General features: G+C 30.5%; 1 protein-coding gene across 1 annotated transcript; it reads right to left on the bottom strand.

The window, feature by feature from the left end:
- Window positions 1-6,900: 6,900 nt before the first annotated feature.
- LOC117905739 (beta-amyrin 28-monooxygenase-like) lies at window positions 6,901-8,884 on the bottom strand. The gene is made up of 3 exons (XM_034818617.1): window positions 7,921-8,884; window positions 7,583-7,770; window positions 6,901-7,467 (listed from the first exon to the last, which is right to left on the bottom strand). Exons 1-3 carry the CDS (start codon window positions 8,882-8,884, stop codon window positions 7,168-7,170), a joined length of 1,452 nt encoding a protein of 483 aa, XP_034674508.1. The 3' UTR covers window positions 6,901-7,167.
- Between the last annotated feature and the right edge of the window lie 8,426 nt (window positions 8,885-17,310).

Raw genomic sequence — 17,310 nt, 5'->3', positions numbered from 1 at the left:
TTTGAAGCTTCTTGATGTGCAGTAACTGAAGAAGATGAAGCCACACTCTCCATGAAGGAGAAACTGAACCCTGGTTTCTTAACCTGCCACGATCATCAAATACAAAGGTTTTGTTTGGTTCCTAAAATTATTAAAGAAAGAGAAAAATATTAAAAAAAATATTTTTTTCATATTAGTTATTCCGTAGAATATATATATATAAATCAAATATAATTAAAATTAGTTAGAAATTTACTATTTTAAAATTATTTAATTTTAATATTGAAGAGTTAAAATAAATTAAATAAGTATAAAGTAACATATAAAAATGATTTATTGATTTTAAATCTATCTTTTTATTTTTCTTCATTGTTTTTTCCTCTTACTTTTCCTCTCTATTTTATTTTTATGTTTTTATCCGAAACCAAATAGCCTAAAGCAAAGTTCAAATCCAATATATCCATGATCCCATCTGAAATCCCAAAACTAGTTAGACGCTCCAACCACAACCTTGAACTCCTATCTTAATTTAGAATGACACTACTTAATTACCGAATAATATTAAATAACTTCAGTTGGTGATTCATATGGAACAAATACCATATGGACCATTGGCTTTTCTTTCCTTGAAACCCAAAAAAGACAAAAAGGAAAAAAGCCAACTTTGCAACATACCTTGACTCTCTGTGGGTTTTGATAGAAACAAAGTGTAGAAACTCTCAGGAAGCAACAAAACGTTGAGGAATCCGAAGTGATATATTTTATTAAGCTTCAAAGTACTTATTTATACAACTAGCTTAAAACATAAAAACATAAAAAAATAGCAACAAACCTACTACCTATAGATACTTCCTAAAGAATAGAAACAAACCAACAAATACTTCCTAAGGAATAAGTAAATATTCCACATGACTAACTTATTTGACTACTTCCACTTCAATCTACTCAACTCCATGTCAGTAGCTCCTAGGACATGTCATTCAACACTCCTCCTTGTCTTTGGAGCTACAGACTCCAAGCCTTTGCCTCAAGAACTCATAGCTAGCTTTGGGAAGTGGCTTGGTTAAGATATCAGCATTCTGACTTTCTATTTTGCAGTAGACCAACTGTATTTCTCCCTTCTTCTGTATCTCTCTTAGGAAATAGAGTTTCAGCTTGAAATGTTTTGTTTTGCCATGGAACACCGGATTATTTGCAATTGAAATTGCAGCTTGGTTGTCTACAAGTATTTGTGTGCTTTCCTTTTGCTCCATAAACAAGTCAACCATCAATTTCCTGATCTAGAGAGCCTAATTCATAGCAGCAGCAGCAACTACATATTCTGTTTCTGCTGTGGATTGAGCTATGATTTCTTGCTTTTTGGAACACCATGAAAAAATAGCAGAACCAAAGCTGAAACAATAACCTGAAGTACTTCTCATGTCATCTACACAACTTGCCCAATCACTATCTGAATAACCATGGAGAGTAAAGTTTTTAACTTGAAAAAACCTCAGACCATAGCCAATTGTACCCTTGACATATCTAACAATTCTTTTTGCTGCTTGAAAGTGAATTTCACTAGCACAATGCATGTACCTTGAGAGTAAACTTATAACATTCATAATATTTGGTCTAGTTTCCGTTAGGTACATCAAGCACCCGATAATGGTCCTGTAAAGTCTTTCATCAACTTTTGCAGCTCCATCTTCTTTGCAAAACTTCTCATTTTGATTCATTGGAGTTGCACTTGGATTGCACTCTTCCATTTTGAAATTTTTCAGGATTTTCTTGGCATATTTCTGTTGACGTATGAAGATCTCATTCTGCTTTTGTTGTACTTCCATGCCAAGAAAAAATGTCATCCTCCCAAGATTAGTCATCTAAAAAACATCCTTCATTTCCTTTTTGAAATTGTCAATTTGCTCCATACTGCTTCCTATCACAAGTAGATCATCAACATATAAAGATACCACAAGTGTTTCATCACAAACCTTCCTGAAGTATAGAGTAAATTCACTTAGGCTTTTTGTAAAGCCTAAGCCTAACAAATGAGAATCAATCTTGTTGTACCAGGCCCTTGATGCTTGTTTTAAACCATACAAGGCCTTTTTAAGAAAATATACTTTCTTTTCCATTCCTTTAACAATAAAACCTTCAGGCTGCTCCACAAAAATTTCTTCCTCCAAGTATCCATTCAAGAAGGCTGATTTGACATCCATCTGATGTATATTCCAGCCCTTTTGAGCAGCAAGAGCCAACAACATTCTTATAGTGTTCAATCTAGCAATTGGGACAAAAGTCTCAGAGAAATCCACCCCAAACATCTGAACATATCCTTTGACAACCAGTCTTACCTTGTGTTTGTTTATAGAACCATCAGAATTGAGTTTGGTTCCACTTGACTCCAATTACCCTTTTGTGTGTCGGTTTGTCCACTAGTTCCCAAGTCTGGTTTTTTTCAATCATTTTAAGCCCCTCCTTCATTGCATCCATCCATTTTTTATCAGCTGCAACTTCTTCATATCCTACAGGCTCTATTATAGCAACATTGCACCTTTGATAAATGTCAAAGAGTGATTTGGTTCCCTTGACAGGTTCATCATCAATATTGTCATTCATTTCTCTGAGACTTTTGACAACAGTCTTGCCTTGTGTTTGTTTATAGAACCATTAGAATTGAGTTTGGTTTTATAAACCCACTTGACTCCAATTGCCCTTTTATGTGTTTTGTTTGTCCACTAGCTCCCAAGTCTGGTTTTTTCAATCATTTTAAGATTCTCCTTCATTGCATTCATCCATTTTTTATCAGCTGCAACTTCTTCATACCCTGTAGGCTCTATTATAGCAACATTGCACCTCTGATAGATGTCAAAGAGTGATCTGGTTCCCCTGACAGGTTCATCATCAATATTGCCATTCTCCTCTTGAAACTCAAGGTCCTTTTGGAACTCAAGTTTCTCTTTAAACTCAAGCTTCTTATCATTCTCCCAACTCTAACTTTCTGATTCGAAGAATTTGACATTTTTGCTAACTATTACTTTGTTGTTTTCTGAAAGGTAGATTCTATAGGCCTTTGATATTGAGCTATAGCCTATAAAGATCCCAACTTCTGCTTTCTTATCCAATTTGTCTCTCTTAACATGTGGAATATAAGAGAAACAAAGACAACCAAATGTTTTAAAATTTTGCAGCCTTGGTTTATAGCCATACCATGCTTCAAATGGAGTCTTTTGTTGCAAAGCTTTTGTTGGCAGTCTATTCAGCATAAAGACTGATGTATGTGCAACCTCAGCCCAGAATTTCTTTGGCAACCCTTTGTCATGCAGCAAACACCTTGTCATTTCCATAAGTGTTCTATTTTTCCTCTCAATGACTCCATTCTATTGAGGGCTATGAGGTGTTGTAAGTTGGTGCTTAATGCCCGCATCCTCACATAATTTGTTAAATTTCTCCAAGGTGTATTCAGTTCCATTATTAGACCTGATCACTTGCATTTTACATTTACTTTGATTTTCAGCCCAAGCTTTAAACTTCTAGAAGATGTCAGCAACTTCAGATTTAAATTTCATGAAATAAATCCAGCACATTCTTGTGTGATCATCAATGAAAGCAATATAGAACTTACTGCCATTCAGTGATGGTGTTCTCTAAGGTCCTCCCACATCAATGTGTACTAACTGCAACTTCTGAATAGCTCTCTAGGCCTTGTTTTATCGGAAAGGAAGTCTTATTTGTTTCCTGTACTGACAGGCTACACAGGTAAGAGGCTTCACCTTTAATTCAGGCAAGCCTTCTCCAAGATCGTTCTTTTTCATAAAGAGAAGGGCGGTATGATGAAAGTGCCCCAAATGCCTATGCCAAAGCATTGTATTGCTTTCTTCTTTGTGAATTGCAGCCTGCTCTTCTTGCATCAAATCCAAGCCAAAGCTTTTGCCTTTCATTTGGACTATAAATACCTCTCTACCTTGTGCATCAGCAATCATGTAATGATTGTCCTCAAATAGCACCTTATAGCCTTTTTTTAGCAGCTGACCAACACTTAATAGATTTTGATTAATCTCAGGAACATATAAGACATTAGAGATTAATTTCAAACCTGTGTGGCCTTCAATTGCCACTATTCCTTTGCCTTTTACTGCAAGATATGCTCTATTTCCAATTCTAACTTTGGAAGTAATAGTTTTGTCAAGTTCCTTAAAGAGCCCTTGATCATAAGTCATATAGTTTGTACAACCACTGTCTATAAGCCAAGTTTCTGGGGAGCTGCTAGTGGCAAAGCATGATACCACAAACAGTTGCTCATCTTGAAGTTCTTCCACAGCAGCCTTAACTTCTCCTTGCTGCTGTTGAGATTTGCATATCCTTTCCACATGCCCTAGTTGACCACACTTGTGACATCTTACATCCGGCCTCCACCAACACCTTTTTTTGTGGATGATTGGATTTTTTACAGTAAGGACATGGTGGAAACTTTTGAGTGTTGCTGTTGCTGTTATTGTTGCTTTGCATCTCTTTCTTGTACTAAGATATTGCCTGAAATGCACCCTCCATAGATCCTTTTTGTCTCATAAGCCTCCTTTGTTCTTGAGCCTATAATGCATTCAATAGCTCTGCCAAGGTGATACTTGACAAATCTTTTGAGTTTTCTAGAGATGATATTGTAGTCTCAAACTTTTCAGGAACTGTTATAAAAATTTTCTGAACTATTCTAGAATAAAAAAAAGTCAGTACCAAGAAGTCTTACTTTGTTAACAATACTAAGAAGTCCATCTAAGTAATCCTTGATTGTTTTTGATTATTTCATCATTTGCATATCAAATTCTCTAATCAGGTTCAGCACTTGCATACCTTTGACTTGTTCATTTCCTTCATATTCCTTCTTTAGGAAGTTCCATATTTCATTTGTTGTCTTCAGTGTCATGATTCTGGTGAAAATTGTAGACGAGACAACTGCAAATAGATTAGCTTTTGTCTTTGATTTCCTTTGCCTCATCTTATTATGCAGTTTAATCTGAGCCATAGTTGGATTGTCGGGCAGAGGAGGAACTTCATATTCCTCACTAATAGCTTCCCACAGATCACTAGCTTCAAGGTAGGCTTCCATACGGACAACCCACACTTGATAATTTATTCCATCAAACACTGGAGGTGCCAGTGCATTCAGTGAAGCTTCTGAGGTCATTATGGATATTGTTTGTAGGTTTTTTAGGCTCACTCACCTCATAAGTTACTCAAGAGCATAGCTCTAATACCAATTTGTGGGTTTTGATAGAAACAAAGTGTAGAAACTCTCAGGAAGCAACAGAACGTTGAGGAATCTGAAGTGATATATTTTATTAAGCTTCAAAGTACTTATTTATACAGCTAGCTTAAAACAGAAAAACATAAAAAAAAAATAGCAACAAACCTACTACCTATAGACACTTCCTAAAGAATAGAAACAAACCAACAAATACTTCCTAAGGAATAGGTAAATCTTCCACATGACTAACTTATTTGACTACTTCCACTTCAATCTACTCAACTCCATGTTAGCAGCTCCTAGGACATATCATTCAACACTCTCAGAGGACAACGTGTCTCAATGAGTCCATAAAGTAGGTAATGCCCCTTGTCACACAAAACAAGCACAAACTTTTTTGTCTTATTTCTCTCAAGTCATTTTGGTCTTATTTTTCTTCTCTTCTATCCACACAAACAATGAAATAATCATGAAAATATACATGTAATACAAATATAGTTTCTTAAAAGATCCAAATATATATAAAAAATTTTAAATCACAAAGTTTTTTTTTTCTATGATTTTTACACCTCCAACTTTACCTTAAAATTATTTGAATAATTAGAAATAACCTTAAAGATGAAATTCGTTCACAAATATTTTAATAGGAAAATCAGTTTTATAAAAATATGAGACCCTTGGAAATTTTTTAAAAATATTTTTCCCATGAATAAACACCATTTGAGGTTTATTATATAAATTTACATTAATTTCTAAATAATGAAACATAATAGGGATATCAAAATTTTCAAACTTAAACAAATATTATAAATAAAGATCTAATATTTATTTCCTTTCCATTTTTTTTTTAAAGTTTTTTTTTTCTTTTTAATATTCAAAATAGAAATATGAGGCATGTCAATGGAGCCGTCTTTTAGTCCATATGGTATGTTTTATGGTGACTATAGAGGAGTTGAAGTCTTTCCTATTAAAGGAGCACAATATGCATATTGAGCTTAAATTCAACAATAAGCTTAGACTTTTATAAAATTGGTAGTTCAACATGGTATGAGAGTTTGATTTTGCAAGAGATTGTGGTTTTGAGTCATCTCTCCACAATTTGCATGTTTGTTTTCCTCATTTGTTTCTCCTCTCATCCTTTGCAATTCTTTGATATCCCTCTCCCCCAATTTACAATTCTATGGTATTTGTTTCTCTCCACGTGAGGGAGGGTATTAAAAGAGCATGATATGCCATATTAATTTGCAATGCTATGGTATTTGTTGGATTATCAATTTGCAATTCTATGGTATTTGTTAGATATGAAATTTGTCTGTCTCTCCATGTGAGGGTATGGGGCCACATGTGAAAGAGGGTGTTAAAAAAGTATGATATGCATATTCAGTTCAAATTTTGTCAATCTTTTCATGTGCGAGTATGGGACCACACATGAGGCAGGGTATTAAAGGAGCATGATATGTATATTGAGCCTAAATTATGCAAACTTAAGCTTCTAGGAAAATTGATCAACATTTCCAACATTTATTTCAAAGAGAAGTATCGAGCCATGCCTGTTATGCTAGTGTTAACCAACCATCCACACCCACCCACATATCAATATCAGGCTTCCATGTTACATATACTTTGACAAAAAAAAAAATAAAAAATTCATATACTTGTCAATATGAGTACTTCTATCTTACATATGCTTTGTGAAAGGATCAATTATCCCCTCTCCTTAATTAGGCTCTCTTTATAGCGAAAATAAACCATTCTTACACATTCTTGGACAAAGAAAAAGGATTTCATAAATATTAATTGCAAGCCAATTCCATACATTGGTAACACGGTGGTGGAACACTAGTATATATGCATATGCATATATTCAATTTATTTGGTAGTACTGAAGAAAAAGAAAAAAACTGTCTAGTGTTTCTTAGAGATTGTACGCAGACATGGCTAGAGTTAGCAAGTGGAAATTCAGTCTACTTTTGATGAGGCTGGAGGCGAATTGGGAGACCTTTTGCCGGAAGGGCTGACAAACCAAACAAAATCTTTTCATTTTCAAGCAGTGTCTCTAACTTGAATTTGGTCACCACATTGTGGATAAACACAAGTATTTCCAATCGAGCATATTCTTTGCCAACGCACATTCGAGGTCCTCCCCCAAAAGGTACAAAAGTGTATGGCTCAGGGCCCTTTCCTTCAAATCTGGATGGATCAAATTTCTCAGGATTGGGAAAGTATTTGGGGTTCTTATGTGTTGAATGTACACACCAATGGGTCTGCAACAAAACGAAATATGCAATACTAGTGAGCCAATCTCATAACCATATAATACAATCTTCTAGTAAAGCTTTAAACCAAAAGGAGCCATACGTCTATATATTCATTACATACCTTCCATCCCTTTGGAATGGTAAAACCTGCAAAAGTGAAGTCAGTCGTGGCTTCTCTAAAAGCTCCTTGGGCAGGGGGTGCAAGCCTCATTGATTCCCTTGCTACACACCAAGTATATTTCATCTTCTGGATGTCACTCCAATTCAGAAGCTCACCTGGACCTTTGGACTGTGCTATTTCCATTTGCTCTATTCACATAGAAAAAACCAATTTTAGATTAGAACCAAACTGATCCCAAAAAGGTGGTGGACCATTAATTGCCAATCCATGCATGCATGCATTCATCGTTTTGGAAGCATTCAATATGGAAAAGGCAAATATAGTATGCTTGGTATTACCTTTCAGGACCTTATTATGTACATCAGGAAACAGTGCAAGATATTTCAGGGTGAAAGTTATTGCGGAACTCGTGGTATCATGGCTGGCTAGGAGTAAACCAACCATATAACTGTTGATCTCTATATCATTCAGATGCCTTCCTTTCTCATCTTGAGATAGGAGCATTCGAGACAATAGATCAGGGACTTTTGATACTCCCTTCTCTAATAACTCCGTTCTTCTCCTTTTGATGACTGCTTCAATCTCTTCCCTGATCATTTTTCCTCCTTTGATACCACGGTTGAATCCAGTACCGGGAAGATCTATTGGAACAGACATGAACCCTTGAACAATAAGATGGAAGGGGTGAGCAATCTTGGCAATATTCTCCTCGCCTTGGATGTACATAAACAGGCGACAGGCCAATGCGAAGGTGTACTTCTGAACTAATTGAAACACCTTCACTTCTCTGTTAGGAGCCCAATCCATATCTATATGTTCGCGTGCCATGGAATCCATGACTGGTATGTACTGCTGCAGAGCATCTGGCTTGACAAATTCGATGAGATAGCTCTTCATGTTCATCATCAAGTCTGCTGCGCCAGAAGAATCCTTGTCGTTAGGAGATGGGAAGTAGAGAACTTTATAGACTGAGCGTGGCCACCATGACTTGACAAGCTTGTTCTCGTTGGAGAACAGGAACTTGTTCCCTGCCGCACCACACATCACAGCCATGTTCTCTCCCATCAAGGAGGTCCGAAACACATCGGGGGAGTACTTGGTCATTCTATCAGCTATGAATCCCTGTGGGTTTCCCTTTGCGGCTGCTAAGCCATACTCAATACTTTCCCCGATGATGGGCAACCCCATTTTACCAGGAGGGAGCTTTGTGTTGGATGGTTTGTATAGAAAGACAAAGATGATGAGTGGAAGAGACAAACAGAAGGCTACAAGGTATGGCAGATAGGCGGAGAAGAGATCCATTTTTCCTACTCAAAATACCATAACGAAGAGAAGAAAAAGGGATGAAGATGGATTACCTCAAGCCAGCTTGGGGGCTTTATATAGGCGAGCGAGAGCCTTTAGAATGAAGACGAACTAAATAAATAAATAAATAAAAGTAAAATAAAATAAAGAGGAAGTCCATGAATGTATTTGTCTATGTTTTCATCCTTTCTAGCTGCCCTCTCAGCCCTCTTCTGTCACCTACCTCAAACATACAAGTCACCTTAGCTTTGATCTCTCTAGGGCTGAGGTTTAGTCCGGTTAATTAGTTAAAGAGCTTAGGGAGAAACAGAAAAAAATTAAGCTCCTTTTCTTATTTTTGTTTTAGAAAATAGAGTCTTATATGTATAAAAATAAAACATTTTGAGAAAGACCTCTGGATTTGTCTCTTTTAAAAAATTATTTAATTTTAAAATTTGTAGTAATTTTTTTTAATATCTTATAACTCAATTTAGTCTTAAAATGTCTTTTTTTTTAAAAGCAAATTCAATTCAAATTTTAAAAAACAAATTATTAAAAAGTTATATTAGAAATGAATGAACAAATATAGGCAATAAATATATAGACATTGACATAAGTTTTTATATTACATATTTTGATTATGTTGAATTTGTCTATATAATTTTTATAGGGAGTTCTCCTTCCACCTTTTAAACTCTCAATTTGATTAGTCCAGAAGCGGTCATTTAAGCCCTATTTGGCAGTCATTTTTAAAAACATTTTTCTATTATCCAAAACAAAAAACTTAGGAAAATACGTTTAATAACTAAAAATTATTTTTTATTTTCTGTTTTAAAAACAAAAAAACATGGTGTTTATAAATAACATTTTTTAGTTATTTTCTTTAATTTTTATTTATTTAAAAAAATAATCATACAGATATATAGAATGATTAAAAATAAAACACTAATTATAAAAATTATTTTTAAAACATATTTAAAAATATTAAAAATAAGTTAACAATATTTTAGATTTTCAAACAGATTTTTCTTTTATAAAACATCATAAAATAGTTTTTAAAAACCATTCTCAAAACTATTTTAAAAAACAATTACCAAACATATTCTTAGGATTGCCATTTAGATATTAAATTCATTTAAAACATAAGTAAAAGTATGTGAATAATTTTTATAATTTACTATAAAAAATTTATGATTAAAGACAAAATATGACTTCTACATTAACCATATATTTTTTTTAACTTTTAAATTAATTTATCAAATTTATATTAAAATTTGAAAAGATTTTTGAGTTAAAATTCTTGTATGAGAATATTTTTTGAATTGTATTAGAGAATGCTTTTATTTAAAATTATTTTAATTGAAGTGTTTTCTCCAAAATTTAAGAAGAGTAACTTATCAAGTATTCCTCAATTTAAGCTATACCGTAATTGATTTATCAAAATTTTAAAAATGTTTTTAAAATCTTGTCAAATGCCGTACTTTTCTCTAAAAAAATTTTGTTAATTTTTTTTTTTTTGTAAAAACGTTGTTGAACAGACTCTTATTATTATAATAACTCGTTAAACATGCTTGTCTAAAAAAATTAGAACTTACATTTAAGATGATTTTTTAGTGTAATAAAAACTCATTCAACATGTAGCCTAGGATAACACAAAGCCATGATCATTTAACAGTTACCCTTGATCTTGAAAATTTAGTAGTTGAAGCTAATTTTTTAGTATTAATTTCCAACCAATAAGATGTGAAATTTAATCATTTCTAACAACAGTCGAGGTCCACACCACCCTTCATTTTTAAATTTAGGGTCAAGTCCTTGCTCCAGTTGAAAGTGGAAACATGCTGCTTCAGCCTCCATCTCCCATGGATTTATCGTCAGTCAGCCCACATGGTAACTTCTCTTCGGTTTATAGCTCTCAAAGCCGATTCTATTGGGAAAAATTTTTGAGTCACTGGTGAGGGCTGATTTCATGCTGACATCTTTCAGTTCTTGGAGTTCATCATAGATGAAATATACATGTGTATGTATCAACTGAATATATTAATTATTTTTTATCGTTGAATATTTTGTCCCTCCATTGTTTAAGAGTTCACGTAGTATAATGATAGACACGAAACATAATCTTTGGAATTTAAAGCCATTTTTGGGCCATGATAGTTACAGTTTGTTTAATAATTGTTTTTGATAATAATTTTTTGTTCTAAAAAAAACCTCAAAAAAACACGTTTGATAATTAAAAATTATTTTTAAAAAATAGCGTGTTTTGGAAAATATCTTTTAATTGTTTTATCGTGTTTCACTTGTTTTTTGTTAATTATTTTAAAAAATAATTATACAGACATGTGAATGATTAAAAATAAAACATTAGATATAAAAATTATTTTTAAAGCATATTTAAAAATATTGAAATTAAGTTAAAAATATTTTAGATTTTCAAATAAACTTTGTTTTATAAAACATAAAAAAAACCATTTTCAAAAAACTGTTTTTCAAAACTGTTTTAAAAAACAGTTACCACACGACCCTTAATAACTCAACTCATTTAACTAAAGATAAAATATATATTTAAATCCATCAAAATAGTCCTACACCACCCCAAAAAGGAAATGAATGGTGAACTTCATATTTTAATTTTTTGAATATTAAATCCCACTTTAATTTTTTTTTTTTTTAATTGATGAGTACCACAATCAATCATGACCTATTGTAAAGAGACAAAATATGATTATCGTTACATAAAATATGCCAAATTTGTTAAATACCTTGTCATGGTCTCTTGATATAGTCTTTATGATAATTACATTTCTTATTAGATTTAGACATATCCATATCATAATTAATTTTTTTTTAAATTTTTCTATTTTTAGAATTTTTTGTCTTTCCCTAAATGGCAAGAGCAACGAATCTAGTCTTTATCACAAATATGATAATTATATTTCTTATTAGATTTAGACATATCCATATAATAATTATTTATTTAATTTTGAATTTTTCTATTTTTAGATTTTTTTATATATTTTTATATTTTTTATATTTTTATTTTTTGTCTTTCCCTAAATGAAGACTGCTCTTTCCAATTGTTTGTCATGTGCCCATCTCTTGTCTCCACTATCATAGACTAGCAGTTGAAACTTTGAATACGATATCACTGTATGTGAACGTGGATCATATCTTTTGGTTATTGAACCAAGACAAGAAATATTTCCTTTACATTTAAATATGTTGTAAAGTGTGACTTGGTGCATTTCAATTTCATGAACAATGTGACCATTGAACATATGAAAAGCTACAATCATGTAAGATTCCATGTACTTCTATTTACGTTTTGATTTATTACTTGTTGAACGTTGTGCCCTTCACCTCTAAGAGCATTTTTTCAAATCCTAGTTCCTTTATAGCCATCTGAAGTCCAAAAACAAATAGTAAAATCCATCCAACTTTTGTTTGCTTTATTATAAAAATATCTTACCAAGGTTGCTTTCAGAGAAATTGAAAAGACCATCACATTAAATTTCTTTATACATATAGTATAGTGCCTACTACCATAATCTGCTCCTAGACAATTAGGGAAAGCAAAATATAATATTACTTCAACTTCTTTTATAAGTTACTTTTTAAAATTAAACTTACTAAAAATGTCAATATTTTTATAGCTTCACTGATTTCATGTGAGGGCTTACATGTGGCTAAGCATCTCTTGAAATTCACTTTTATTTCCATATAAGTAGATCACCAAGAAAATTAATGGTACATTCAAAATATTTTTAGTGAAAATATTTTCCAAAAGTATTTTAAGGAGAATTACCTATTAAATATTTCTTTAAAAAAATACTATAAATGATTTTTTAGATTTTTTAAAGCGTTTCCTAAATTTTATCAATCACCTAATTTTTTTTTAAAAAAAGTTTTCTTAGACTAAAAACGCTTTCATGAATCGTTATCAAATAGACTCTAGGTATCTTTATTCATTTTCAAGTGAGTATTTTTTAAATTAAAATTAATAGTTATAATGAATTTATTATTATTGATAATTAAGGCGAGATATTAAATTTAGTCAAATAGATATATTAGACAATTACATTGGTGGGACTTCTAGAAAGTGTTGAGAATCTTTATGCTTATTTTAGAAACCCAAGTTGCTTTTATTAAGTTGTTGTACATTATGCTTATGAGGTCACTTACCTTTTAACTTACCTATATATATATATATATATATATATAATTTATTGGGAGTGAAAGCATCTCTTGAAATTTCATCACTTTTGTTTTCAAATTATAGGGGTGTCAATTAATAAAATTTAAAACCCATGGTGATATAGTGTATTTATACTTAAACCTTAGGGGTCTCAATGAAATTAACTATATATATATTGGATTTAGTAACATAGATATATTAAGAATCTTTATGCCTATTTTAGAAACCCAAGTTGACTTTCTTAAGATATTGTACATTATGCTTATGAGGTCGCTTACCTATAACTTGTATGATTACTAATAAATTAATCAAAATATTTCCATCATTCAAAAGTGTTTTCTCGACTATATATTCAAGGGTGCAGGCATAGTCTTTTCTTTGACTCCAAAAGCCATCCTAATTGTAAAAATCAAACCAAATGAAATAAATAGAACTATATCTCAATTATATAATAGAGTTATAAGTAACCATTTTCACTTAAAGTTCTAATCTAGTTGGAGTATAAATGCAATATTGGGTCAAGTCCACTAATTTCTAATTTCTAACATTGTATGATTTATTAAATTTTGTTATACATTTTTATATTAATACATGTAAAGACCCAAATATCCTTAATTTAACTGTATATGAACTACTTGTAAGACAACCTAAGTGAATTTACCACTCAAAATGAGAATATTCTAGTATTCAAAATGTATTTTTGTTTGAAAAAAATAAATAATAATTCAATTAAATATTTAATAAAAATGTGATTTCCATCAATATTTACCATGATAATTTAGGGGAAGAGGTTTCAATGATTCTACAAGGTGAATTTTTATTAAATTAATTCTAGATAACAATCCTTTTTTCAAAATTGTGGAAAGTAGTGTGAAGAGTGTTAGTATGGCACACAACTTGGTATACTAGTCTCAAAATGTGCTTTCTATGTAACTTTGGTTATGGAATTATTAAAACATGACTAAAGATGTACATGGTGCATCACCTCCAATGATACAGTTAATTAATAAGTAAAAAAAAATGTTAGAGCACCGATGTGATACCAGCTAAACTTTCTTGCAATTTAAATCATTGAAAATATATTTTGAAATCTAAGTTGTTAGATAAGAGTACAAATATATAGAAACAAAATATCAATAAATAAGAGTAAATAAAATGAGATACAAAAGAATAAGACCAAAATATACATATGACATGCTATTATTGATTCTACTTTTTAAGATGTACTGATTCAATAATGTAACAAAGCCTAATAAGAGAGGGAAAAGAAGATTATTCTAATCATTTTCATAGAAACCAATAGTGATTAGCACTCATGCAAGGGATATTGGGGAACACGAATAGGAGGTGTAGTCCCCATTATATGTGAATACAGTTTTTCAAGCGATACTCTTCCAGTGATCTAACTTAGCTTAATGTATACACGGCTACACGAATAGGAGGTGTAGTCCCCATTATACTAACTTAGCTTAATATATAAGCTCTTTCTTAGTAAAAACATGGGGAGGTAAGTGGCTTCCAGATCTTCCTAGCTAAACAACTTTAATTTTGGTAGGTAGGTGTGTAGATAGTAAAGAAGGAAGCCTGAAATTTCTGACTAGAAATGATAGCATTCCAAGTCGAGTGAAGAAAATAGGAAATAGTTATGATTCTTCATTCTCATTCCTTTTTACATTCAACAGTGGATTACAGAGGGGATAAAGTTGGAGAGAATGAGAGTCTTTGATGCTTTTGAATTTTCATGAACTTTCCCAGGATTTTTGTGGAGGAACTTCCACTCATCTCCCCATAATACTCAACAAAGCTTTTCAGTATATTTCTCTGTATTCCTTAGTTATCATCAGTGAAAGTGAATGGTAGCTATCATTTGTTAATGTGATTTTCGCTTTCAACCTTCATTTGCTTTTTATCATCTTTATTGTCATGTCACCAGTTGTTTGAAAGGAGTTGATTGGGCAAGGGAAGACTTTTCTAATCACCTTATGCTTTTCTTTTGTTTTCTTGCAGGTAGGTCATTGCATTCTATGATCATCTTTTGGGTCTTTCACTTTACTTCCCCACCAAGTTTCTGATTTTATTTATACTTGTATATTTTTTTTCACTTTAGGCATTATCTCCTATTGTATTATTACCTACCTTTAAAAAAAAAATTATAAGAAAAAATAATATATAAGCACAAATTTGATGGTGAAAAAGAAATGCGAAATTTCTAGGAAACTTCGTTGGGAACACTTTTAAGGCATTAAATTTAAAATCTTTATGGTCTTTTAGCAATCATGGTTGTAGGATAGAGTAAAACTTGTTAGGAGTCATGCATTATTGTATGGTTATTTATTTTTAATTATTTTCTATTTATTTTTTTAGATGATATTGGGATTTGTCGGTACGAGTCAATAATGAATGATACTTTTACAATAGTCATTCATCTTATTTTTGTTCATATTTTTACTTTCGATTTTATTTTATATTATATGTGTAGTACCTTTTCTTTTAAGGGCATTTTTTCTCTTACTCTTAAATATTATCACTTGATGTTTTTCGAAATGAGCATAACATCTTTTAACTCCATATTTGGTATGTGGAAAAATGACAAGTGGGAACGGAAATCACATTCCTTTTATCATTTATTCTCATATTTTTTAATCTTAAATTATTCTTAAAAATTAGAAGATTCATTAAAGAATTTAAAGCATTAATTTTATCTATTATTTTTTATAATTATTATGTATATTTTTTTAGTTTTAAATTATTTTAAAAGATATTAAATTTGTTAATAAATTCAATACAAACTCTTACATGATTTGAAATTCATTTCTTTATTTGAAAAAATTGAAAACTAAATAAGAAAAAAATAATTTTTTATTTTACTTTATTTTTCAAAATTGTTTTTAGAGAATAATAATTAAATAGTGATATACATTTTTAAAAATAATTTTATTTTAAATCATACACTTAAATAATTTTTATTATTTATTTTAAAAAAAACTTTCATAGATATTTTTTTAAATGAAAATAAAAAGTTAATTTAAACTATGTATAGAGTGGGAGTTTTTTTAAATGAAAATATAAAAATTATTTTAAATTATATGTATGAATATTATAATTAATTTACTTCTTGTTTTCATTTTCGTTATTAGTACTTAAGACTAAAATGGAAATAAATAATCATTTTAATCTTATATTTCCATATGCATCTAAATATAAGAATTAGAATAACCAAATTTATTTTTATTCGAAAGGAAATAGAAATGAAAACAAAATATTCATTTTTATTTCTCATTGTCATTTACCAAACATGGTCCAAGAGCTCTCAATTTTCTTAAATCAACACTTGTTCAACCCAAGTAGTAAAAGTTTGAGATTAAAGTTTTACAATTAGAATTACTTCTTGTTGACAAGGAATACTAGATAAATAGAAATCCCTATAATTAAAAATTACAAATATTAAATTAAAAATATTATATAAATATTAATAGAAGAAAAGGAAGATAAGTTATGAAAAAAAAAGTAGTATTTTATGTTATTCTAAACTTATTTTATTTATTTTTACTCTTCTATATGAAGATTAAATAAGTTAATGATTCACAAGCTTATTACTAATCTCTCTCTATTTATTTCTTATATATATTCTTTATGGTAAAACCAAATATAAAAGAATTAGTTTCTTTAGCATAAAAAAAAAACCAAATATAGCATTAAAAATTAGCAAAGTTGAAATCTTTGTTGTCATTTTTTTTTAAAAAAAGTTCAAATTAATTATTTTTCTAACTTATTTCTTATGGATTCTTATTGAGTGTAATCAAGCATTTTCATTTTAACTCCTTTTACATATATATATATATATATATTTAACGCCTTTGGAGTTGATTTTCAATGTCTATACAATATTTTTATCCCTTAAGTTCTCAAATACTGTTAAAATTATATTAAAAACAAGACAAATCTCAAACAAGGTACATCACAAAAATTTCATACCATGAGATACTTTTCTTACATTTTCTTTTCTTATCGCTTGTCAACCTTATATTATTTTTAAGTCATTTAATGATAATCATTTGACTCTTTTCACTTTACTTGCCAACAAAATTTATGATTTTATTTCATTTTAAAAATAACAAAAAAAAAAATTAAATTTTGATGGATGAATGAAAATAAACATAAAAAACTAAAATAAAAAATGAAATAAAAAATTAAATAAAAATATAAATAAAAGTAATAAAAAATATTGAAGTGGAAAAACTAAAAATTA

This window comes from Vitis riparia, chromosome 18, assembly GCF_004353265.1.
Source record: "Vitis riparia cultivar Riparia Gloire de Montpellier isolate 1030 chromosome 18, EGFV_Vit.rip_1.0, whole genome shotgun sequence".
Taxonomy (NCBI): domain Eukaryota; kingdom Viridiplantae; phylum Streptophyta; class Magnoliopsida; order Vitales; family Vitaceae; genus Vitis; species Vitis riparia.
The sequence above is the reverse complement of the archived record's forward strand: the minus strand, read 5'-3'. Positions and strand labels throughout refer to the sequence as shown.

Coding starts and splice junctions, on each gene's coding strand:
- LOC117905739 (XM_034818617.1), bottom strand. CDS start 8,884: ATGGATCTCTTCTCCGCCTATCTGCCATACCTTGTAGCCTTCTGTTTG. Junction 7,771..7,920: donor ACATAATAAGGTCCTGAAAG/GTAATACCAAGC, acceptor CTATGTGAATAG/AGCAAATGGAAATAGCACAG. Junction 7,468..7,582: donor CCATTCCAAAGGGATGGAAG/GTATGTAATGAA, acceptor GTTTTGTTGCAG/ACCCATTGGTGTGTACATTC.